The sequence below is a fragment of the Camelus dromedarius genome, chromosome 15 (genome assembly GCF_036321535.1).
Source record: "Camelus dromedarius isolate mCamDro1 chromosome 15, mCamDro1.pat, whole genome shotgun sequence".
Classification (NCBI taxonomy): domain Eukaryota; kingdom Metazoa; phylum Chordata; class Mammalia; order Artiodactyla; family Camelidae; genus Camelus; species Camelus dromedarius.
Window position 1 is genome coordinate 56,964,552 of NC_087450.1, and position 27,014 is coordinate 56,991,565.

General features: G+C 33.2%; 1 protein-coding gene across 4 annotated transcripts in view; it reads left to right on the plus strand.

Annotated features, from left to right (window-relative positions):
- Positions 1 to 27,014, plus strand: part of ROCK2 (Rho associated coiled-coil containing protein kinase 2) — a 123,889-nt gene that overhangs the window by 46,955 nt on the left and 49,920 nt on the right. For all 4 annotated transcript variants that reach the window (XM_064494729.1, XM_031466579.2, XM_064494730.1 and 1 more), the window contains exons 4-5: positions 10,763 to 10,900; positions 25,890 to 26,150. In XM_064494729.1, coding sequence (XP_064350799.1) covers positions 10,763 to 10,900; positions 25,890 to 26,150 — 399 coding nt within the window. The remainder of the gene's footprint in view (positions 1 to 10,762; positions 10,901 to 25,889; positions 26,151 to 27,014) is intronic.

A 27,014-nucleotide genomic window follows, 5' to 3' on the forward strand; every position in this document is an offset into this window, starting at 1 on the left:
ATATGAAACCCCTTTTTTTGTCCTTCTGGTTATACTACGGAGTCAAATTCTGTAGTGTTCTCTGAGTGTTAATCATTATTATTGCCTGTTTGATATAGAGATTCTTATTACATGTGTTTGAAACAGGTACATTGTTTCTTCATACTTATGATTTGGTGTAATTGTGGAAGAGAGACTAGAATTTGAAGTTGTATTTTTGGAAGGAAAGATGACAGACCTTGACTTGTCATGTTTTTGTGGCAGGGTAGTTATTGTTCTGTGTTAGGTTAACTTGATCATTAAAATTCAATATTAAAGAAGGGAAAAGAAAACAGAAACAGGAAGCTTTTATTTTTGTTGTTAATTTTCCATCCCATATTTCATTTTGGCTGTAAAGCATGAAGAAACAAAGTCATATGTTTTTAAAAATGAAAAATATTTAACATTCCATTAATCTGATGACCTGACCAGGGAGATTGTATATGTCTGTTTTGGGTTTAGTTCTTGGTTCTGTTACCTTAGGCAGGGACTCTTAAAAAGAAGCATGAGACTGAAAAGGAAAAGTCCAAATGCTTCTTTCATAACCTTTTAAAGTTGATTTGTTATTTGGTAGATAAATTTGTTAGGCAGATATGTAGGGAATGTTCCATGTTTGGCACATCTTTATGATTATGTTTTTTTAGTCGTTTGAAGAAAGTTTTACAATAGCAGGTGCAAATGTGTCTTTACTTTTGAAAGTTAAAAATACATCACAGATGACCTACCAATCAATTTCTACAAAGAAAAGTCTCATTGTAAAAGTAACTTTGGTATGTCACAGCAGCTATACCATAGTATAGGATCTAAAGTTGGACTACTTACAGTTGAATTCTGGCTCTTTCATTACTAGCTGTGACTTCAGACAAGGTGCTTCATCTCTCTGTGCCTCAGTTTCTTCTCTGTACAAAGTGAAGATTACAATGACAATAGCATTTATACCTCATAGGGTTACTGGAAGAATTAAATGTGACAATATATAGAAAGCATTTGGAACAGTTCATGGAATAGAGTAAATGACCAGTAAATGTTAGCAATTAATTATCAGACATAAAATGTTTCATTTATTCATCTGTCAGTGAAATATTTTAATCAGGATTTGTTATGTTCCAGGGGCTGTGCTAGCCTCTAAAGGGACAAGAGCGTAGCCTCTATCTTGCTGAAAGTGGTAGTTTTTGTGGAGGAGATGAAGAATTTTATTTTAAATAAGTAAAATATTTTCAGATTACGATAAATGCTGTGAAGGAAAAGATCTGGATGCTGTGAGAGAATAATGGAGGGAATGTGCCTGCTTCAGACTGAGGAGTTAGAAAAGATCTTGCTGTGAGAAAGTGACATTTGAGTTGAGGTGAAGTACTTGGCCACATGAAGAAGTGGGATTGGGATGGGAGTCAAAACACAGAAGGAATACATATGAAAATGTCATGAATCAGGGAAGTGACAAGTCATTTAATTTATTTGTTTGTAGATTTTCCAATCAGGAAAGACGTTTCTTGAGGATTGAAGTTCTGTAATTCTAGGAGGACAAAATATGTTCAGCCTGTTGTCTTTTATCTTTCTCTCCTATTTGCAGAGGAGATGTATATTTGTGTTTTTATGTCATGAAAGGTCTGCAACAATGGATGATTCTATCTAATATTACTATTGTTTTTGGATTCTACTCTTTTGGGATATTTTGTCAGGTCTCATTTTTATGGACATAATATGATTCAGTATAATATGATTATGATCATGTACTCTAGACTAGGCTTTTCAGCTACCTAACTTCTTTGTGACTCAGTGTCCTCATTGTAAAATGAAGATAATAATAGTTCATTATTCATAGGTGGCTATAAGTGTGAAATGAGCTAATATATGGGAAATACCTAGAAGAGCACCTGACACATAGTGCAAAAGTAGTAAACTGTAGGCCAGAATTAGAGCCTGGAAAAGCAGTTAAGCTTCTTTTAGACTCATATTTTCATATTGGCTTAAAGAAACATGTTTTTATATTTAAGGTAATAATGTTCAACTTTTAATAGACATTTTTGCATAAAGTACTCAGGTACTGTGGAAAAAGAATCAACGTCAACTACTTTTCCTTCCATTCTATGGTATATAGATTTCCTGTCATCGAAGCTTTAATTTCTTTATCTTGGAGTGGCACTAATAATAGAATTACTTTATAAGATTTTTTTGAGGACTATATTAGATTATACATATGTGCTACTTATCATGGACCTGGCATATTGTAGGTATCACGTAATATTAGCTGTTGTCACTGTTGTCAGTTTCTGTGGATTTATGACATTAAATGAGTTTTAATTTTGAGTAAATAATCAGAAGTCTTGTTCTAATTTTCATATATATTTATGTATGTAAATTCATTAGGGCTGCCATAACAAAATATCACAGACTGTGTGCTTAAACAACAGAAATTAATTTTTTTAAATTTCTGGAGGCTAGAAGTTCAAGAGCAAGATGTGAGCAGGTTTGGTTTCTTCCGAGGCCTCTCCTTGGCTTACAGATGCTGCCATCTCACTGTGTCCTCACATGATCTTCCCTCTGTGCATGCACGTCCCTGGTGGATTAGGGCACCCTAACAGCCCCTTTTAACTTAACCATGTCTTTAAAGTCCCTGTCTCCAAATAGAGTCACATTCTGAGGTACTGGAGGTTAAGGCTTCAAAATGTTAATTGAGGGTGAGGGGGACACACGATTCACCTCATAACGGTATGTATGTACGTTGGGATGAATTTTTCAGTGAGTTAACCTTTTTGGCTATAGTATGCATGCTTACATATTAGCTGTAGAAAATACAAGTAAACAAATATAATGTAAATAAAAATTACCCAGAATTCCATCAGCTGAGATAAAACTGTTAACTCTTTTTGACCCTTAATATATTGTCTTTTTTTTTTTCATATACATAGAGTCAATTAGATGATGTTTTTGTACTCATCCACTTTTAAATTAGAAATGAGGAATACAGCATTCTTTCCTCTAACAAATAGAAGCACTGGAAGAGAAGCACTATTTTTGTCCTTTAGGTAATCAGAGACTAGTGATGTAGGGGACACACATGTTCAGCTTCATAATAGAATAAACTGAGTTCCATTTGTTTATAGTAGAGGTAACTAACATTTTCACTGAGTGTATTCTGTGTGCTAAGTATTTATATTCATTGTTTCATTTTATCTTTGCAGTAGTTTTATGAGATTCTTAAGTAGATGAAGTCTTTGAAATTTAGAGGGATTAAGTAAATTGGCCTCATAGTTCACAAATAGATAGCTAGGACTTTTTGCCTAGGTTTGTTGACATCTAAATTCATATTAAATTCAGTACTCTCTGTCTAGTGTGATAATGAATAGCTACTATATTTGATTGTTTTTCCATCCATATTGAATAAAGGAGAAGGAGCCAGAGAACAAAGGGGAAAGTACAGAGATGCTGAGGGAGATTATAATAGACTCATTTAGAAAGAGCTATCCTCAGAGGGAAGGTCAAAGGAAACCAGCTTTCCTAAGGTAACAACACTTTATTGTAGTACTTTGTAATACTGGTACTAACGTATTTTAAAGGTGTGAGGTAGACGTGTGGCATCAATACAACTGTTGCCTCTTAATGTTTGTTCTGTAGATCAAGTCGAAGACTACCAGCTGGTGATTCTTGATTCTTGTGTTATGAGTCAAGTCAGCTAAGTGTTCTACCACGGTAATTTAAATGAAATTCAGGCCTCATTAACTAGAGCAACTAACCAAAGTACTCTTTATTTATTAAAAGTTCTATAGATTCATATAGAGATAGCTATAATTTTGTTGAATTTGTTGAATTGGATAATTCAGCATTGTGCCAACCACTAGGCAGCCCCACAAGTCAAAGTTTGTGTTCTATTCCTAAAGGAGCTTATGAGGCAGACATCTACACAACTAATTATAATATTAGATTATTGCAAGCACTTGGGAAGCACAGAGAGGGAAGCAATTTTGCATTTAAAAATTACCAAAAGTAAAGTCAATAAGGATTTTTCTCCTGTTCAGAAAATCATCTTACGCATGTTTTTTTTTTTTTTGAATGAATGACCCTTTCCTTCTAGATTTGTTTTTGTTTAGTTAATTCATATATAAAAGGTTAAACATAAATATTTAACTGTTTTCTACCAGCTAACAAATATCTTTTAGTTCCTGTTCATAGCTGTTCTTTATATCAGAATTCTTAAAACTCTTGTCTTGATCTGAGTCAAGCATAAATAATATTATAGTATAAATTAATTGATTGACTTAATGTTATATGATTGCTTTTTCTAATGAAGTTAGGGAACATTCAAAATCTAATTTGTTCTTAGAATAGATGAATGTTTGAAGAATGGGATAAATACAGAAGAGAGTACTTTAGCTATCTTTTAAAAATAACAGTTTAAACTTTTTTAAAAAAAATATTTAACAGTATTGGTGGAATGAGCATTTGCTTTGACATAATTTGCTAAGTAAAAATCTACTGTGGAGGGGATTTCTAGTTTTAAAATTAGTATCCTTTATCCCCTAAACCTCCACTGTTTCCATATTGCTTTCTCATGCATTTATTTTCAGCATTCTAGAAATGGTATAACACCATGCAAATCAAAGGAATTGTTATTCCAGTTTAGTAATTTAATATATAAGTTGGATATAATCTGTGACTCTCATCGTAACTTATTTGGCCCTTTGCATATAGGATTCTTTTCATGTGAGGTTGTAGTATATCATATCAAAATAATTTAAATTTCAAAATATTTTAAAATGAGAAGTGATATAACCTATCGGTATAATAACTTTTGTAATTATTATTTGACCAGGCAGTTTTCATTCTGAGTTGTATTTTCTTCATATTCATATTGGTGTTTTATTTATTTGTTGTATCAAGTACTGAGAAAGGATGTTAAAATTACAAGCTAGAAACACAGGCTTGCCTGCTTCTTTCTTTATTTCTGTCAGTTTTTGCTCATGAATTTTCAAGGTGCAATTTTAAGATGCAAATATATTTAGAATTTTTATGCCTGCCTGATGAATTATACTCCTTTTATCTGAATTACCCTCTTTTTCTCTTTACCTTGAAGTCTACTTTGTCTATTCTTTTAATTTTTTTATTAAAGTATAGTCAGTTTATAATATTGTGTTAATTTCTGGTGTATGGCATAGTTTCAGTTATATGTGTGTGTATATATATATATATATATATATTCATTTTCATATTCTTTTTCATTATAGGTTATTACAGGATATTGAATATAGTTCCCTGTGCTAAACAATAGGATCTTGTTGTTCATCTATTTTATATATAGTAGTTAGTATCTGCAAATCCTGAACTCCCAGTTTATCCCTCCACCCTCAACCCCCTTTCCCCATTGGTAACCATAAGTTTGTTTTCTATGTCTGTGAGTCTGTTTCTGTTTTGTAATAAGTTCATTTGTGTCATTTTCTTAAGATTCCACATAAGAGTGATATCATATGGTATTTTTCTTTCTCTTTCTGGCTTACTTCACTTAGTATGACAATCTCCATGTCCATCCATGTTGCTGCAAAAGGCATTATTTCATTCTTTTTTTATGGCTGAGTAATACTCCATTGTATATGTATATTGCAACTTCTTTATCCAGTCATTGGTTGATGGACATTTAGGTTGCTTCCATGTGTTGGCTATTGTAAATAGTGTTACTATGAACATTGGGGTGCATGTATCTTTTCAAATTAGAGTTTTCTCTGGATATATGCCCAGGAGTGGAGTTGCTGGATTATTTGATGCATCTGTTTTTAGTTTTTAAAGAGATACTCCATACTTTTCCATAATGGCTGCACCAGACTACTTTCCCACTAATAGTGTAGGAGGGTCCCCTTTTCTTCACACCCTCTCTAGCATTTATTGTTTGTAGACTTTTAATGATGGCCACTCTGACTGGTGTAAGCTGATATCTCATTGTGGTTTTGATTTGTGTTTCTCTGATAATTAGAGATAGTGAGCATTTTTCATGTGCCTATTGGCCATTTGTATGTCCTCACTGGAGAAACGCTTGTTTAGGTTTTCTGCCCATTTTGGGATTAGGTTGTTAGTTTTTTGTTATTGCGTTGTATGAGCTATTTGAATATTCTGGAAATTAAGCCTTTGTCAACAAAGTCGCATCATTTGCAAATACGTTCTCCCGTTCCATAGGTTGTCTGTTTTGTTTATAGTTTCCTTTGCTGGGCAGAAGCTTGTAAGTTTAATTAGGTTCTACTTTGTCTATTATTAATATTACTCTGTTAACTTTTTTATCCTTGCTCTTTGTCTGGTATGTCTTTTTCTGTCTTTTAATTTTTTACAATATTTGGTCTTATATTTAAAAATTATGAGGTTAGGTTTTGCTTTTTAATTCTGATAATCTCTGCCTATGAATTGCATGTTAAGTTCATTTATATTTACACATATTTTAGACTGTTTAAAATTGTCTTATTGGTCATTAAGTCTCTGTTCATTTTCATTTATTCATTTTTCTCTTTACTCTTCAGATTGATTTGTGTTCAGGTTTGCCTTCTATCTCCATTCTCTGATAAGCCATTCTAAAGAATTTTCCATTTTAGTTATTTTTTCGGTTGTAGAGTGTCCAATTAGTTCTTTTTTTTTTATAGTTTCCATTTCTCTGCTGATATTTCCTTCTTTCCTTTTCTTTTTTTTTTCTTTAGCATACTCTCTTTTAGGTTTTTGCTCATATTTATAAAAGATCTTTTAAAGTATTTGTTAGTGAAATCCAACATTGTTTGTGGTTGTTTTCTGTTGACTGCTTTTTTCTTGATGATGAGTCACATTTTCCTTTCTACCTATCAAGTAATTTTTAAATTATATACTGGTCTTTGTGGATATGTGATAGAAATCCTGGATGTTATTATTTTCCTTTGACAAGTGTTGCTTTTCATTCTAGCTGTCCAGTTACTTGCTGATCACCCTTAACTTGTGGAGCCTTAGTTTTATACTTTGTAAATGAAAATGTGTTTAAACACCAAATTGTTTCCCAAGTCCTTTTAACTGTCAGAACTGCACCTCCAAATTCTGTTCCCCTTTTGATCTTTTAGGGTTTGGTATTCGTAGGCTTCGTGACGTAGTGCTAGAGTAGGCCTTGCTTTAGAACATGGTTCTTTCTCCTAAGATGTCACACCTGGATACTCAGGAAATTATCAAGGTTTCTCCACTCTTTTCTTGATTGGAAATTGAATATCCCTGAAATGATATTTAATATCTAGTATCTCTGTTTTATTATCAACCTCATAGCAGTTGCTCTTTGGTATACCTTTGGTATTTTCCCCTTTGCTGGTCTGGCCCTTAGCCAAGGACTCATATGGACTTTTAGGAGCCTCCCTTTGCATAGCTCCTTACTTTTCTGTTTCCTGTCCAGCATAATCCAGCCGCCTCCTCAACTCATCAGGACCACTGTGCTTAGCTTAGATGATCGCTTGTTGTATACTATTTGGGATATTGCCTTCAGAATGTCTGGGCAATTATGAGATTGACTTGATGAGTTTCTCTTCTTTCAGGGATTATAGTTTTTTGCTACCTATTTTACAAAACTTGAAAATAATTGCTTCATATATTTTGCCATTTTGACGATTGTTTACAGTGAGAGGGCTAACTGGTACCAGTTACTCTGTCATAGCCAGAAGTGCATGATTCTGAGTGGTAAATATTTGTATTACTTATTTTCATGTTAGGACTTGACTTTATTTTCTGTTACTGATGTTTTCAAGCCTATTCAACAAATAAAATTTCTTGCCTGGGTTTTGTTAGCGGGAAGAAAACTTTCTCTATGAAAGAAGTACCTTCCCTAGGGAAGACAAAAACATTCCTTTGGTTTACCTTATTTTCATCAGTATAAATATTGATTCTAAATATGAACAGTCATTGGTGAAAATGACTAGAAATATTACTTGTTGAATTTTTCTTAAAACTGAAAATTCATAGTGCGGCCAGTTATCAAATAAAACTTTTTTCTCAGACATTAATTCATTTATCAAATATTTAGTGAGTGTTTTAATGACCAGTGCTGGCATTTTACCTGACACTGAGGGTATAATCGAGAATAAAACAGGCCTGGGAAATCTTTGCCATTGTTGAGCTTACATTCTAATATGGCAGACAGACAATACAAGGAAGCAAAAATTACAAGTTATGGTATCTTCTAGGAAGAAAACAAATTGAGTTCTAGGGTAGAGAACAATGAGACTCCTTCTACCACATTTGCAGTTACTTCCCTTCACTGAAAGCTTGAACCCCTCAGAGTTATCTGTGAGGATTGAAATCAACTTTTTCCAAACTCCTGTTAATGTTGATATATCGACCTCTTCCCATGGATCATGTATGTTCTTCATGGTATCTAGAATGGTGAATCCTTTCCAGAAGATTTTTAGTTGACTTTTTCCAGATCCATCAGAGGAATTACTATCTATGGAGCTATAGCCTTACAAAATGTATTTCTTATTATTTAAGACTTGAAAGTCGAAATGACTCTTTGATCCATGGGCTGCAGAATGAATGTTGTGTTAGCAGGCATGAAACAACATTGATATCATCATACATCTCCATCAGAGCTCTTGGGTGACCAGATGCATTGTCAATGAGCAGTAATTAGAAAGGAATCTTTTTTTTTTTTCTGAGCATAGGTCTCAACAGTGGGCTTAAAATATTTAGTAAACCATGTTGTCAACAGATGTGCTATTATCTAGGCTTTGTTGTTCCATTTATAGAGCACAGATGGAAGGTTTAGCATAATTCTTAAGGGCCCTAGGATTTTTGGAATGGTAAAGGAGCACTGACTTCAACTTAAAATCACCAACTGTGTTAGCCCCTAACATGAGAGTCAGCCTGTACTTTGAAGCTTTGAAACCAGGTTATTGACTTCTCCTTTCTAACTATGAAAGTCCTAGATGGCATCTTCTTCCAATATAAGGCTATTTCATCTACACTGAAGATCTGTTATTCAGTGTAAGCGCCTACATCAGCACTTGCTGCTTCACCTGCTCTTTCATGTTATGGAGAAAGTTCATGAGGGACCAGCTTTTTCTCCCAGCTTCAGACTCCTGCAGCCTCCTCACCTTTCTCAGCCTTCATAGAATTGAAGAGAGTTAGAGCCTTGCTCTGGATTAGCCTGTGGCTTGTGGGAACTTAGTGACTGTTTTGACCTATTCAGACCACTAAAACTTTCTCCATATTAGCAGTAAGGTGGTTTTACTTTCTTATCATTTGTATGTTCACTGGAGTAGCACTTAATTTCCTCCAAAAACTTTTCTTTGAATTCACAACTTGGCTGTTTGACTCAAGAGCCCTCACTTTTGGCCTTTCTTGGCTTTTATCATGCCTTTCTCACTAAGCTTAATCATTTCTAGCTTTTGCTTTAAAATGAGAGATGTGCAACTCTTCCTTTCACCTGAACACTTACAGGCCATTGTAGGGTTATTAATTGGCCTAATTTTGATATTGTTGTGTCTCAGGGAATAGAGAGGCCCGAAGTGGGGGAGACAGGAGACAGCTGGTCAGTGGAATAGCTGGAACACACACAGCATTTATTGATTGAGTTTGCTGTCTTATATGGGCATGGTTTGTGGTGCCTGAAAACAATTACTGATTATAGATCACTGTAGCATAAATACTAATACTAATACTAATAAATAAAGTGTGAAATATGCAAGAATTACCAAAATGTGACAATAGACATGAAATAAGCAAATGCTGCTGGAAAAATGGCACCAATAGACTTGCTTGACAAAGTGTCGCCACAAACCTTCAATTTGTAAAAATGTCGTTTCTGCAAATTGCAATAAATCTAAGCACAATAAAACAAGTTATGCCTGTAAAAAATGTTTTTTTACAGGGTAGTTTAGTGGTGGTAGTTGGAAATGGCTGGATTCTGAAACTGTCAGTAGGACTGATGTGATTTGCTGATTAGTTTTATGAGCTGTATGAAAAAAAGAGGAGCCAGAGGTTTTTAGCCAGAGCAGTTGGAAGAATGAAGATGCCATTTACTGAAATAGAGACGATTACAGGAGGAATAAATTTAGGGGGAAGATCTAGAGTTTAGTTTTGGACATCCTATTAGATACCTAATTATAAATGTTGTTATTTATTACCAGTAGATATTAACGATTATAATCATTCATAAGATATTTATTGGCTCTATGGTAGAGTTTGCTATTCTATATTCTAGGATTAAATGATGGTCAAAAACAGACACTGTCCTTGCCCTTACAGAATTAACAATCTAACGAAGAACATTAAGAATTGATCAAATAATCATATTATTGGTAGTTTTTCCCCTTAAAAAAACCCTTTTAAATAGATTACCTAAAAAGAAATAAGGATGACTTAACAAAATCACAAATATCCCTTGATACGTAAATTTATTAGGTTCTTATGTTCAGATTGTGAGGGATACAAGTACATACCTTACAGTTTTCTCACTTAATGACATTCTTAAAATTGGCTAGCTTAATTACACGAGGGAATGAAGCTTCATGAATTTAATTTTTTTTAGATGAAATGAGGTAGCTGTGTATTGAATCTAGCATTTAAAGGTGTTGTTTCTTTCATGAAATGTTTAGGCTATTGGGAATGTTCTCTGTTTCTTTCATTAAAAATGTTTTTACTTAGTTAGCTAAGGATCATTTTTGTTTTGTAACTAAAGTCTTTAAGAATAGCATTATAGTATAATCTGTTCATCTTTTTCTCATAAAATTAAAGTATTAATTTTTCTGTTTTAAAAAATCAACAGGTTCGTCATAAGGCATCACAGAAAGTTTATGCTATGAAGCTTCTTAGTAAATTTGAAATGATAAAAAGATCAGATTCTGCTTTTTTCTGGGAAGAAAGAGATATTATGGCCTTTGCCAACAGTCCCTGGGTGGTTCAGGTAAGCATACTAATAACTATTATAATTTTATTTCCCTTCTTTGTAAGTGCTTATTACTGATTTTACATGCTAGAAATCCTGTCTCATTCACAAAATGACAATGCAGTTATTTTTAGTAAGATCTGATTTATCACACTTAATGTTCCAAAATATGATGTCATAAAAATTGGTGTATAGTAGCAAGAATTACTAGAAGCTTTCTCTTTTTTAATTCTTTTATAAAGAATTAGATTACCAGTATGCCATTGTTTCCTGCTTACTCTTGTGATTTATATAATAGGAGCAATAATAAGCCTATCTTGAAAAGGGGAAAAAAAACTTTAAAACTACATTAAAAATTTTGAAAATTATCCTGTAGTCCTTTATATATTATTACCTATGATGCAATAGGACAGTATTGAGATTCCTAATTCAAATAATTAAACAAACAGACAAATAAACAATCTCTTATTTGACTGTGAAGTTAGGAATTTATGGTTCTGTTTTGCCTCCTTTTCAATTCTATTCCTCACTAGCTTTGCATCTCAAAAGTTTTTTTTGTACTGTTAGCTAATTCTGCAAACATTTTTGATCAAGTGTCATGAGTAAGACTGGATATATACCAAAGCACGTTCAGAACGCTTCAGTGATCCAGGAGTTTGTTACCATGTTTGAAGAAGATGATTTGTAGGTAAAAGATGTACCACATTGATGACTATGTTGCTTTTTTTATGTTGAGCATTAACCATCCTCCTCCTCCTTACCTTATTTTTTAAATGTAGCCAGTGAGTAGAAATTCTGATATGTGCAGCTAACGTTAAAATTTTTGTAGCAAATTATGTATCATGGTAATTTACCTGATTAAGAAATGATGGTAATTAATTAAATTATTAGTCCATTTTTAGCTTTAAATTGCTTTTGTAGTAACAGATTAATTGCCAATTGTAGTTTATCATTTTGTAGATTGGTGTTTTTAATCTTTAATTCTGCAGAGTGGACCTTTATAAAATGTTTATTTAGATAGAGTTAATGGGTTTATGGAAGCAAATCAACAGTGACACATTGTACACTTGAAAAAGTAACAGACTATAATCCGGGTTTTCATTTGTTTATCTCTGGTAAAGAAAATTCGATTCACCACTGTATTTATATGTATGAAATGTGTAACTTTTGGGGAAAACTTGTCAAAATAACTGACTTATTTCTATTTATTTATTTTATTATTCAGTGATTTTTGGCATATTTATAGAATTGTGCTGTCATCACTACTTCCTAATTATAGAACATTTTTATCACAAAAAGAGCCCCTGAACCAATTAGCAGTTATTCCCTAATCTTTCCTGCCCAGCGGCAACCACTAATCTGCTTTCTGTATCTGTGAATTTCCCTATTCTGGACGTTTCATTAAAATGAGATTGTACAATACGTGGTCTTTTGTGACATCTTCTTTTAGTTAGCATAATGTTTTCAACATTACTTTGTGTTATAGTATGTATCAATACTTCATTCCTTATTATGGCTGAATAATCTATTGTATGGACATACTACATTTAATGTATTTATCACTTAATGGACACTTGGGTTGTTTCTGCTTTTTGACTGTTGTAAATAATGTTGCTGTCAATTTTCTTTCATATGGATTTTGGCACATATGTTCACACATTTCTGCTAGGGATCTCTCTTGTAGTGACATTAATAGGTCACAGGAGATGCCTATAATCAATTTTAGAAGATTATTTCGAACAGTATTTCAAATCTCAGTTCTTATTTTTTTATTGAGTTATAGTCAGTTTACAATGCTGTATCAATTTCTGGTGTACAGCACAATCAGTCCTTATTTTTTAATGGCTGTTTAATATTTAATTGTATGACAGCCCCTGTAATTTGTTACTATACTGTTGTTGAAAATAATTATTTCACTTTTCTTATATAAATTATGGTGTAGTATAAATCTTTGACCCATCTGTATTTTTAGAAATATAGTCTTAGTGTGATTTGAATTCAATAGATGAATATTGGCACATTTTAAAAACTTCTTTAACTGATGGCAGGTTTGCTTTTATAAGCCGTCTATATATCAAGTTTGCTGTGTGTACTTTGCCTGTTTATAGTGTCCTTTTATGATAAACACTTCCCTGCTTTCTGTATAGTTTCATACATCCATTAAGTGTATTCTTAAATACTTTTAGTTTACTTTTAGCTTTTATAATATTTGAATTTAGATAATTTCTTTTAAGCCTCTCAATCTAGAGTCTCCATCTTCTGTTTTTTTTTTTTTTTTCCTTTTGTCCCATTAGTTTATTTAAGAAATCTGTTTTTTTGGTTGATTTCATCCAGTAGTGTAGTTTTAACATGTTCTGCTCTCATTTATATTTTTCTAAGTTGGTGATTGAATATAGAGGCTCTGTCAAAATTGGACGTGATGATGGAGGGATGGCAGGACAACTTCATGGATAATGTTTTGTTCTATTAGGAGGCTCATGTCTGGCTGTTATTCTGTTATTTTACTAGCTATTTGTGCTCAATGTCTAAATCATTCATTTTTTAAGGATTGCAAAGTGGTGACATTCCAGTTCAATTATTTCTTCTTGATTATAGTGACTGGAATACTTCTATAAGGAGAAATATTCCCCCATTTACTAATTGGTTGTCCAGAGTAGTACAGGTCGCAGAGGAAGGACAGCTTTATTCGTTCCTTGTATTTACGAGTTTTCAAAATAAGGGATTAGTTACCTTTTATCCTCCAAAGGTGACCAGTTTGGGAGAAGTATCAGTTTGAACTCATGGACTTAAAACCTATTTGATGTGTTTCAGCCCTCTGAACATCTTACTGATGCTCAAATTGTGACACCTTTGGAAAGTGATCATGTTTAGGTTGGCTCTGAGTCCTTTTGACGTAGTCTTTGATAGCTAGCTTGCTCTCTGATACATGACAGTGTTCCAGACCTGTCTTGTACATTTTCTGTCCTTCACGTGGAGTTAACTGACTTGTAGGTCCATCTTTTGTGCATCTGTGAATATTTCTTTAGAATAGATTCCTAGTACTGAAATTGTTGGGTCATATGGTATGCACATTGGACATTTTGAATGATAGTGCCAAATTGCTTTGTAAAAAAGGTTTTTACAAGTTCATGTTATGCTAATTGTCAAATAGATGTCTTAGTTTCAGCAAATACTGCAATTTTAAAATAAAAATTTTAAATTTTTATTAGTTGCATCCTTGAGAAATAAAATGTTATTGTGTTACATTTTTTATATGGAGTTCATAATATTTTGCATGCTTATTAATAATTTGTATTCCTTGTCCATTGCTTATTTCATTTTCTAATACGTTGTTTTGCTTTTATAAAAATTGGCTTGTTAGAATGCTAGTACATCCTGGATATTAATCCTTTGTTATATATGTTAGAAGTATATTCTCTTGGACTATTACTTGTCTGTCGTTTATTGAATTTTTAAATTTGGATGTAGTCAAATCTATAGATTTTGTATTTTAATTTTCGTTGGGGGACATCTTCCCTATACCTAAGATTATTTAAGAAAATGATTATATTTTAACTTTTTATATTTTTATTTTGGGAGTGGAGTTTTATTTCTAAATCACTAGGATTTTTTTTTTTAATGAAGTAGGATTTGTTTTTCGCAAATGGGTAGCCAGTTTCCCCAATACCATTTGTAGAAAAACCCATTTTTTCCCCATGAAGTAAATGAAGAGTACTGCATATCATAGACTAAATTACCATATACACATGAATTTCTCTTTTCACTGTGTCCCGTTACTTTGATTTGTTATTGGTTTCTGCACTAAAATCATTGTTTAAATTTCTGTAGTTTTTCATTTATTTTGGTATCTGGTTGGACAAGTCTCCTCTCATTGGTCTCCTTTTATTTTTTTTGTGGCAACTCTTAAAATTTTTCTTTATGTGATTGGAATTAGCCTTTCATTCTTTTAAAAAATACAGTTAAAATTTTGAGTTGCATTGCTTTAATTGGTAGGGTTGTTTTGATTATTTCGGAATCTTAGGTCTTTCCATAACAGTGTTGTATAAAGCCTGTTCTTCAGAAAAAGCCACATTAGTTTTTCTTCCAAAATAGGATGAGAAGAAACTTAGGCATAACAGTTTTTAAAATATGTAGATATTGCAAAATATAAAAAAATAGCATAGGCTTAGTCTTTCAGTATAACATTGAATAGTAGAAGGTTTTTGTTATTTTGCTTATCTTTTTCATTATTGTGTTAAACTTCATTGGGTGGAGCTCTAATATTTAACTGTTAAATGTGATGTTTGCTGAAGCTTTCTGGTTAAGACAGTAAAGAATTTTCCCTGCCCATCTATTCTTAGCTTACCAAATACTTTTTTAATCAGGAATGATCTTAAAGTATTGGGAATGTTTCCTTCAGCATCTTTTAAGGTGGTTTTCTTGTTTAATCTGTTACTATAGTACACTAAAAAAATAAATTGCAAGGTATTGTAAAATCTAAAGTAAATGATATTTCTGTGAAATTTTCAATAGAATACCAAATTTGATTTCCTTATATTTTAATTAATTATCCATCTATTTGCATAAATGACATTTGACTGACTATCTATCTATCTCTCTAGTGGAGGTACTGAGGATTAAACCCAGGACCTCATGCATACTAAGCATGTGCTCTACCACTGAGCTTTCCGCTCCCCCAAACTTAATTTTTTTTAACATGGACTCTTCTGGTTGGTTTTCATCTCATGATGAGACCACCCTAACATACGTGGTTGAAAAGCACACCACCTTTTTTCTGAGCTTTGGTACATTTTATATAAAATAGAAACTATTCGTTCCATGAGGCTTCATTGAACTTGCTTGCAAATCTTTCAAGAAAAATTTCAATATATTTAATGATATACTTTTTAGTTTTTAAAATTTATCATGATAAATCTCACAGTAGAAAGAATGTTGGAATTCCCATGTATTGTTCACTCAGCTTCTACAGTTACCAACCATAACCAATCTTCTTTCAAGCACACCAGAAATTGGCAGACCTTTTTTGTAAAGAGTTAGATAGTAAATATTTTAGGCTTTTTGGTCCAAGAGGTGAAATCAAAGATATTATGTAGGTACTTATATAACAAATTCCTACAAAAATTTTATTGATGAAATTCAAAATATGATAATACAGTTTTGTTTTTTTTTTAATACAGGTCTATTAGGGAGAAGAATGAACTTATTTTCTGGGACAGTAACATTTTGCTTAATTGGGGTTCACAATTAGTGTTTCCTATCAAAATTGATTGCCAATATTCTGTTAATATTGATGTGTAATAAGATTTTACATATTTATTTATCTTATCAGAAAATATCTTTTCACCCATCTAAGTACTGCCAAATACTATATCCAGCAGCAGATGATTTATTTTTTATCAATAGACTTTATTTTTAAAAACAGATTAAAAAATTTACAGAAGAATTGAGCAGAGAGCAGGGAGCTCCCATATACCTGCTGTACAGTGTCCCATATTACTAATGTCTCACTTTAGTGAGGTACATCTGTTACAAGGATTGAAGCAATAGTGATACATTATTATTAACTAAAGTCCATGATTTATTTAGATTTTTTAGTTTTTACCTAATGTTCTTTTTCTGTTCCAGGATCCCATCAAAGATAGTATGTTACATTTAGTTACCATTGCTTCTTAGGCTCCTCTATGACAGTTTCTCAGACTTTCCTTTTTTTGATGACCTTTACAGCTTTGAGGATTACTTGCCAGTTATAGGATATGTAATCCTCTGCTATTGGAGTATGTCTGATGTTTTTCTCATTATTTAGACTAGGGTTATAGGTTTTTGAGAGAAAGACTACAGAGGTAAAGTGCCATTTTCATCACATCATATCAAGGGTATATACTAATATATCATTTGGGACTATTGATGTTGACCTTGAGTGTATAATTTTGATTGAGCATATTTATCAGTTGGATGGTGTTTGAAGAATTCTGGTAAATTCTTCTCTTGATATTTGCCTTTTTAGCACTGTCATTACATTGCTGGTTATTCAGTTCCAATTGAAGGTTAGGTAGAAGCTTCTCAGTTGCAAAGTTTAAATTGATTTTTTTTATGGATATTTCCTTTGCACTTACATTTTTGTCCAAAAAATGCTGCTGGAACTGTGGGACTGTGGTTTGAGATCAGAAAGTATATGCACTGCAAATCTGTGTAGGAATGGAGATCTCACTTACTTTGATTTTGATAGTGTGGGAACAAAAGTATATAAAGTAGCTTGATGTTAGTCATCATAAAGATGATTGTGTCATAGAGTAAGTTTTGCATTTAATGCTATTTGCCTTGTCATTTTAGGTTGTTTAAGAAACATTATGATGTCTGCAGCTAAAGCTGATTTCCAGAGCTATTCAGTGTTCTGTCATAGTGGTTGAGGGTGGTTCTTCTTGATCAGACAAATTTCAGTCTCAGCTCTGAACTCAAGTAGTTGCAGTAAAACTTTACCACTGCTAAGCTATTGAACTACTATGTAGTAGAGTTAGTCAAGATATTCCACTTCTTTTTCTGACAGAAGTTCACAGAACTGATGGTGATGGTGAAGTCCACAAGAGCAGATAACACCATCAGTACTATTTATTTATTAACACATTAGATTCAGGTATATTTTCCATAGTGTACCTATTGATCAATATTCAGAGACTAACCATAGACTTTAAACATCATACATTTTCACAAGCTTTGGAAATTTGTCCAACTAAACCTTTTTCTGTTCCACATATATTTTTACTACAATCTGCTGTAAACACACTTTAGCAGATTCTACTTCAGATTGCACTGAATTAACGTTGGCTTAACTTCTTTTGAAATATTTTTGTCTGTAGTTGATCTATGTGAACTGTTTGTAGAGGCTAATTCTTTATTCATCATCAAATTTGGCACTGACTCCTCCCACAACCTAACTACTGCATAAGATTAATAACATCTGCTGACTCAAGAGTCAAGGAAAACCACTTGAAATCGTTTGCCTTGCTTTAAAATTGACTGTTAAAAATATTGCTTCCAAATTTTCTGTAGACACACTTTTTCAGCTGATGCAAACCAAACAATTTAATTACTCACCATTGGTAAATGGCTTTTCATGCTTGCCTAACAAATAAGCCATCTGGAAACTTTCTTTGGTTTCAGTCTTATACACATTTAGTAAATTTTAATATTTTACCACACTTAATTTTAATGTTTTAATTTTGAAGTACTAAAACATTTTTTTCTCCTATCCAATCTTTTCTGTCTCCTTCTCTTCCTTCTGAGAGATAACTGCTATCCTAAAATTAATGTGCCCTTCTTGTGCTTAAATCTCTCCTTCCTTCCTCCCCAACTAGATCGTCTACCAATCTTTTAATTTTTCATGTGATTGTTGACTGATTCAAGTTTTCATTTATTTCTTGAGTCAGTTATACTTTCTGTGACTGTATCTGTCTTCTCTTTCACTTTTCTGTTAGAGTATTTGTAAACATTTTGGTCTTAACATGTCTTCTGTTTTATTTACAAAATATACCTTTTTTTAACTTTCTTTTTGTTTTGTGTTATAAAAAATTCCCAACTCCTGTTTCCTTTGGGTTTATTTTTTTCTTTTCCAGTTTCTTTATCTGTCTTTTATTGTCAGTCCTTATTTTCCAATACAGATATCTCTATTTGAATATTGGATAATGAGAGGATAAGGAGAGATACCTGTAAATGCATTTGAATTTATAAATTTTCCTTTGAGTTTTGCTTTAATGTTCTTAAATGGTTTTATTTGTGGCCTACACAGAAAAGTATATAAACAAGCTGCAGAATGATTTATTGCAAAGCAAACACCTGTGTATTCACAACTCAGGTCAAAAAACAAACACTGCTAGTATGTACTCTGTCAGTTTCCTTGTGCCCTTTCCCAATCACTACCTCCATGTGTTCCCCCAAAGTAACCATTCTTTTGACTTTGTTAGTAATTATTTCCTTGCTTTTCTTTCTTGTTTACCACCTAAACAAGCACTCAGAAACAATAGTTTTCCTGTTTGTTGAACTTTATATAAGTGAAATAATTGAATATCTCTTCTTTTGTATCTGGCTTTTTTGTTCAACCTTATGTTGGCATGATTCAGGTTGCTACAGTTTATTAATTTTATTGCTGTATTTTGTTCTATTGTATGTACATACCACAATTTATGTTTTCAAATTTTTGTTTGTTATAACTAATGTCGTAAATATTCTTGTACTTATTTCTGTTGGGTATATTCCTAGAAGTGGCATTTTTGGATACTTATAATCAGTATTAGGAGGTGGTTTTCCCCCCGTTTTCCCGTGTGGTAATAGAAGTTTAGTTTATAAGTTCCATTTGTCTCACAGCCTTACCAACCCTTGGTATTGTCAGTTTTTAAATTTTTGGTAATTTTTGCGTATGCGAAGTAGTGCCTCACAGTGGTTTAAATTTACCTTTCTCTAATGAGATTTAATACCTTTTCATATTTGAATATCCTCTTTTGTGAAATGCCTGTTTAAGTCTCTTGTTCATTTTCCCATTAGGTTGTCAGTTGAAAAACATGATTTGTAGGAATTGTTTTTATTTTGAATATGAACCTTGACTGGCTATATGTGTTATAAATATCTTCTAAACTGTGACTTTCCCCTTTTTGTTTTCACATTTGAAACAATCACAAACTTACAGGAAATTTGGAGATAAAGTACAAAGGACTGTCTCTGAACCATTTGAGAGTGAGTTGTTGAACTGATGCCTTATAACCCTCCCAATATTAAGTGTGTATTTCCTATAAGCATTCTCCTTCATAGCCACAACATTCTTCAAAATGAGGAAGTAAACATTGATACATTGCTGATTAATCCTCATGTCCCATCCAGGCTTCATTGGTTATCCCAGTAATGTCTTTTATATCAGGAGGATCCAGTTTCAAGTCATATTGCATTTGTTATATCTATTTTCTTTCCATTTTGGGCATTTTCTCAATCTTCCCTTGACTTTCATGACCATGACACTTTTGAAGCTTATAGGCCAATTATTTTGTAGAATATCCCCCAGTTGAGATTGTCATGTTTCCTTATGATTAGATTCAATTTATGTATCTTTATTAGTAACACAGAAAAGTGATGCTGGATTTTCACTGAATTCTCTCAGGTAGCTCAGTTAACTATACTGGGTCTCATTACAGATCATATTCACATTGATCACATGTTAAAGGTGGGAAATTCTTCTACCCTGCTGTGATTTTGTGAGGAGGTAACTTTGAAACTATGTAAATATCCCATTCTTCATCAGATGTTATAGTTATGTTTATCTGTATAAACTAATGATTTCCTGTTTTATTCAAACAATATAATCTATTATTATCATTATTTATTTGGATACTCAAAATGCCCTGATTTAGCCATTGAGACCTTGTTCAGATTTGCTTCTTTGTCCTTTTGGCTTGCTGTGATTATGCTTTGAGCATTCTAGCACACCAGTGTGTTCTGAGTTTACTTTTTACTTGCTCTGCCCTCTCCATGGAATCCAGCCTTTCTGTAAGGGGCACTGGTTCCTTTTGGTTGAACACAATATTTAGCAGCCAAGAGCTTGTTGTTAAGGGTGTTCATGGCTGTTGGGATGTCATTGCTCCCAGGTATTCTCAGTGGATTGAGCCTCTGTATAGACACACACAGACATTTATAGCTGTATTTTTTCCTATGTCTAATACATATTGAAAACCACAAGTTTGCACTGATACTTCACAGTCTAATTCCATAGGGTTCACTCTAGTTTTATTTCTGTCTGTATTTGTCACTTTTTCCTCCCAACTGTGGGAAACTAGGCTTCTAGTATCTTTAATATATTTAAATAATTGATCAGCCCACTTGGGTGCAGCTTGCATAACCAATCTTTATCTTTGCTGCCCCTGTCTTCTCCCTCTATGACCCACCCTCCTTTCTGTGCTTGGGCTCTGATTCTCCATCCTTGGATGTCTCTCCCCTCCTTGTCCCTTTTGGGCTCTGATATCCCATGCCAGACTTCCCCTCTGCCTGGATGTCCTTATCACCTTTCCTGGGCCTTGAACTCCATGACAGCCGTTCTCAGGCATGAATATTCTTCTTTACTCTTTTAAACTCCAATACCCTAGGTGAGACTTGTCTCTTGACTCCTTTAATAATGTGTTTTGATGAATAGAAATTCATAATTCTAATGTAGTACATTTTTATCAAACTTTTATGATTAATGCCTTTTTGTGTTCATCTAAGAAATTTTTTCCTAACTTGATCTTGATGAAGATATTCCATTGTTATCTTTTTGACTTTTTATTTTTTGCCTATGATGAACACAGAATTGACTTTTTTAAAATGGAGTCTTACTTAAGGATTTTGTTTTGTTTCCATGTGAATATCCAGATGTTCCAACATTACATATTGAAAAAAACTTTCCTTTCCCCACCGGTATACATTGCTTCTTTTTGTTGTAATACCGTTTTCCATGTGTGCATGGGTCTGTTTGGAGGTTTTCTATTCTGTTTAGTTGTTTTGTCTCCCGTTGCCACTAGAACCACAGTGTTTTAATTAGCTCTGCTCTGTTTAACTTGCTTAATAGTGATTGAGCTACTTACAGCTATGGGCTTATAGATTTTATCAAGTTTGGGAAAATTTTGGCCATTATTTTCGCAAATATTTTTTCTGTCTCACTTCCTATCCCTTTACCCCCCAACCGCTTTCTCAGACTCAAGTTACACATATGTAATTTATTTGATGTTGTCCCAGAGGTAACTGGTATTCTATTTGTTTTTTCCCCCAGTCTGTTTTTGCTTTTGTTTTTCAGGTGTGCCTCATTTTGTATAGTTTTTATGCTATGTCTTTAAGTTCACTGACCTTTTTTTCTATACTGTTCTGTCTAACTTTAATCCCATCCTATCTGGCTTCCTTCTACAAAATTGTTTTGAGATTTATCCATGATGCATTCCTTCTTATTGCTGAATAGTATTCCATTGTATGGATATATGACAGTTTATCTGTTCATCTGTTCATGGACATTTGGTTTGTTTTCAATTTTTGTCTGTTACAACTAAAGCTGCATTATTAAATTATTTGCCATCAATTTGTATAATTCAGTGATTTTTTTAAAGGAAACTTACAGAGTTGTGGAACCATCACTAAAATCTGATTTTTGAAACATTTTCATCATCCTGAAATGATCACTTACACCCACTTACAGTCATTTCCCATTCCCCTGCCAGCCCAGGCAACCACTACTGTGCTTTCTGTCTCTATTGATTTGCCTTTTCTGGACATTTCAGGTAAATGGAATCATAAGTATGTTGACTTTTGGATCTGATCTCCTTCCCTTAGCATATTGTTTTTAAACTTTATGCACATTGTACATGTTTAGTACTTCATTTCTTTTTAGTGCTGAAGAGCATAGCATATTATATGGTGTGATTTAAACAGGAATATATTTGGTCTTTGCCCCCAGTTCTTAGCACAGAGCTTCAAAAGCTCTAGAATTTCCTGAGTAATAAGGTTGTCTTTGTTATGCTAATAAGGCAACTCCTGGCAGCCTTTTGATAACTGTGGGAGGGGGACTGATCACCAGAAAGAATGAACACATGATTAGAGGATTGGGGCTTTCATGCTTCCAACCTTCAGGGACTGGAAGGGGACTGGAAATTGAGTTTAATCATATGGCCAATGATTTAATTAATCATGCCTATGTAATGAGACCCTAATAAAAACTGGAGGTTGACACTGAGTGGAGCTTCTTGGTTGGTGAACACTTGATGTACTGGGAGGGTCATGCACCTTGATTCCACAAGAAGGTGCAGAAGCTCTCTTTCCTCCCAGACCTCACCCTGTCTGTATCCTTTACAATAAAACTGTGATCATATGTGTAGTGCTTTCCTGAGTTCTATGGATCATCCTAGTGAATTATTGAGACCAAGTGGGTCATGGGAACTCCTAAATTTGTAGTTAGTTAATCAGAAATGCTGGTGGCATGGGGACTCCCAAAGTGCCAAAGTGAGGGCAGCCTTGGGGGATCTGATGCTAACTCTAGGTGCTTAACATTAGAATTATATTGTAGTATCCCCAGTTGGGGTGGAAACAGAGAATATGGATATACCTCATTTTGTTTGCCCACTTACCTACCAATTGGTGGACATTTGAATTGTTTACACTGGGGCTGCTATAAATAATGAATAATGTTGCTATGAACACTTGCACACAAGTCTTTTGTGGGCATACTTCATTTCTCTTGGGTAGATACCTGGGAGTGGAATCCTTAGTTATTTGTTAAATTTATGTTTAACTTTTTAAGAAATTGCCAAATGTTTCCCAAAGTATCTGTGCCATTTTACGTTCTCGTCAGTGTATATGAGGTTCTAGTTTCTCCACATTCTTGCCAACACTTGATAGTTTCTGTCCTTTTTATTATAGCCATTCTGGTGGGTATCAAATAGTGTCTCATTGTGGTTTTAATTTGCATTTTCTTAATGTCTAGTGATAGTGAGGGTCTTTTCATGTTCTTATTGACCACTCATATATCTTGTTTGGTGAAATGTCTGTTCAGATTTTTGCCCTTTAAAAAAATGTTATTCATCTTATTGAGTTGTAGGGGTCCTTTATATAGTCTAGATACTTTATCACATATACCGCTTGTTAATATTTCTTCCCAATCTGTGATTTGTCTTTTAATTTTTTAATAGTCTCTTTTAAAGCCAGAAAATTTTTATTCTGATGAAATTTTTTGTGTCAGTTTAATTTTTGAGTATGCTGTGAAGTAAAGGTATAAAAATGTTCATTTTTTTGCCTGTGAATATCCAGTTGTTCAAGCACCATTGGTTGAAAAGATTTTTCTTTCTCCCAGTAAATTGCTCTGGCACCATTGTTTTCAGAAAAAAATCTATTGGCTGTAAATATAAGGGTTATTTCTCGGCTTCAATTCTGTTCCATTGATCTGTATGTCTATCCCTATAGTATACCAATACTGCCTTGGTAACAGCTGTTTTGTAGTGGGTTTTGAAATTGGGAAATATCCTGCTTTGTTCCATTTCAAGATTGTTTTGGCTTTTTTGGATTCTTTGCATTTCCATGTAAATTTTTGGATTAGTTTGTTGATTTCTGGGAAAAACTTGCTGGGATTTAGTTTGCATTGATTCTACTGATCAATTGGAGAATTGCAGTCTTTGTAACAATTGTCTTTCTGTCTAGGAATATGGGTGTCTCCATTTATAAATACTTTTTCTTTTATCATTTATTGTTGGTAGCATTACACACACACACACACACACACACACACACACACACACACACACACACTTTCTCAATTTGGTAACCAGCTTTATATTACATTTTCATCCCTTCTTTGCGTGTCACTACTTTCCATTTTAAAATTATTCTGATTTTGGCTTGCCTCTCCAAGTATTTAATTTTGTGTCAGTAATTGTATTTAATAAGTTTTTCTAGATTCTTTGCCTCTTTTTCATGTCTCACATAATCCTCTTACTTGATTTGTTTATTTTTGTCTTAACTGTATACTTAAACAATTCTTACAGAAGTGGTTTGTTACAAGATTTCTAAGAATTTGCATGATGTAATACATATTTATTTTAGCCATATTACTAGTTTTTTAGACTGCTATATTCTAGGATCAAAATTATTTTCCCTCAAAACTTTGAAGATATAACTCTGCTGTTTTGTTGTGTTGGTTGAGAAGTTTGTTGACAATGTGATTTATTTTATGTTTTTGTACATAAAATAGCTTTTGTCTTTGGAAACTTTAGGATTTTTCTGTTGGATTTCTGAGAGTTTAGAACTGACTGTCTTAGTTTCCCTCTGTTTCATTTGAGATCCTTTCAATCTTAGATTTTTTTTTACTTCATTCATTTGTAGAATTTTTAATTTACTATTTCTTTCATTTTTTTTTCCTTCTGCTTTATGTTTTCTTCCAGACTGCTTTCGATAGATGTTGGAGCTTTGCTAATTTTGCTGTTTATCATCTCTGAATCCTCTAATATGTTCAAGGAAAGTTAGTTTGCTCAATTTTCTAGCTCAGTGATTGTTTGTCTCTTATCAGTCGTATTTAATTACAAAGCTTCAGATTTTTTCCGTATCAGCCTGTTGTTTAATTGATGTGACTTGTTACTGTTTTGAGGGTATTGATTCATATATGTAAACCTGTTCTTGCTTTGTCCTATTTAAGCATTTCCTTGGCTGTTAATTTTCTGTTTCTTGAATTGCTTTGCCTCTATTTCATGGTACTGATTTTTCTGAAATGTTGATTCTTGGTTTTCTGTCTCTTTCTTGTTTGTTTGTGGAAATCTTTTCTGTTGGCATTGTTTCCTTTTAGGAGGGGTGGGTCATGTTGTTGGGTGAAATGTACAGATACCTTTCCTTCTGAATTTGTGGTTTCTCTGGTCTCTCAGGCGTCAGTAGCAACCTAGCTTGCTGTCTTATTTCTCTGGTCCCAATGGCATTGCTTTAGTCTGGGTGCAGGTAACACTGCCACTTACTGCTTATTATAAGCAGGATGGTGGGGAAGGGAAGAGAGAAGGCCCTGTTCCTGACCTATTGATGCTGGTATATTAGTTGCCTCCTCAGTTCTCTTCTGTGAGAGTTGTGTGCAATAATTTGTTATGTTTTCAGAAAGTTGGGCTTTTTTTTTTTTTTATTATGGACTCTTTTGTCATTCTTGTACCTTTTATGTTCCTCATTCAATTTCTCTTTTAAAATATTTCTACTTAAGTAGATTCCTATATTCTCCAAGAGGGGAAATGATTCATTTTATGTATATTTTGTTACTAAGCATCTTCTGAAGAAGATACCCGTATAAAAGTTTTGCCTGATAACTGGTTTTCCACTAACGATGTCCAAATCTAAAAATCAAAGATTTCATAAAGTTCAACTCTGTTTTGGTTAGACAATAATTTGTCTTTTTCAATAGTAACAATTTTTGGGTTTTGTTCTATTTATGATTTTGACTTTCTTTCTTCTTTTTAAATTTTTTTCTTCTTGTTTTGTTTTCCAGCTCTTTTGTGCCTTTCAGGATGATAAATATCTGTACATGGTAATGGAGTACATGCCTGGTGGAGACCTTGTAAACCTTATGAGTAACTATGATGTACCTGAAAAGTGGGCCAAATTTTATACTGCTGAAGTGGTTCTTGCTTTGGATGCCATACACTCCATGGGTTTAATTCACAGAGATGTGAAGCCTGACAATATGCTCTTGGATAAACACGGACATCTAAAATTAGCAGATTTTGGCACATGTATGAAGATGGATGAAGTAAGTAACAAGCAAGTAAAAAAGAATGCTAGTGTTTTGAGGGACAAAAATAAAAGGAACACTTCCAATCTGGACTTTATAGTTTTAAACAAAGATAAATTTAGTTTTGCTAACTGTAATGACTCAAACAAGTAGTAAAATATCCAAATTAAAACATTTCCTTTAGTAATCATTCATCTACTGTAGACTGCTTTATTTGTAGATTTGTTAAATCCAAGAGAAATAAGAAAGAACTCAGATAACTTAAATAGTTATCTTCCTCATCTTGACAAGCATTTGCTACCAATCAAAACTAGTTTATGATTATAATGATCTAGGTGAAGAAGTAGGACACGAAATATAAATTAAGGTCCATGGGTATTTCCATTACCATTATCATTTCTGTATTTTTCCTTTGAAAAGAGAGATAAGGTATAAATTTCCCAACTCCTACCAACCCCATCTGCATCAGCCATATAGAATAAATTTGAAGGCATTATCTGTTGTGGTGTTTTTACCTGTTGAACAATTCATGCTATGATTAATAGATTCAGTAGCATTAACCTCTTAGCTAATTATGATGTTGATTTTGTTACAAAATTTTTATCTCTTGTCTTTTCCTCTGTACGTGTACTTAATTCCTGGCAGTAATTCCTGATGGAGATGGCTCATGTTTTATTTCCTGTGTATTCTTATTAGTTATCCTGTTAAGATGTTTATTTTGAATTAAACTGATTTTCTTTTCTCTGTACTTCTTAATTTATTGCATCTGTATGATACTCACTTTCATTGATTGTCCTGCCATCATCAGCGATCTGTATGCTTACAAGCTCAGCTCAGATTTTTACCTCATATGGACAGTTCTCCCTGATAATCTAACTTGAC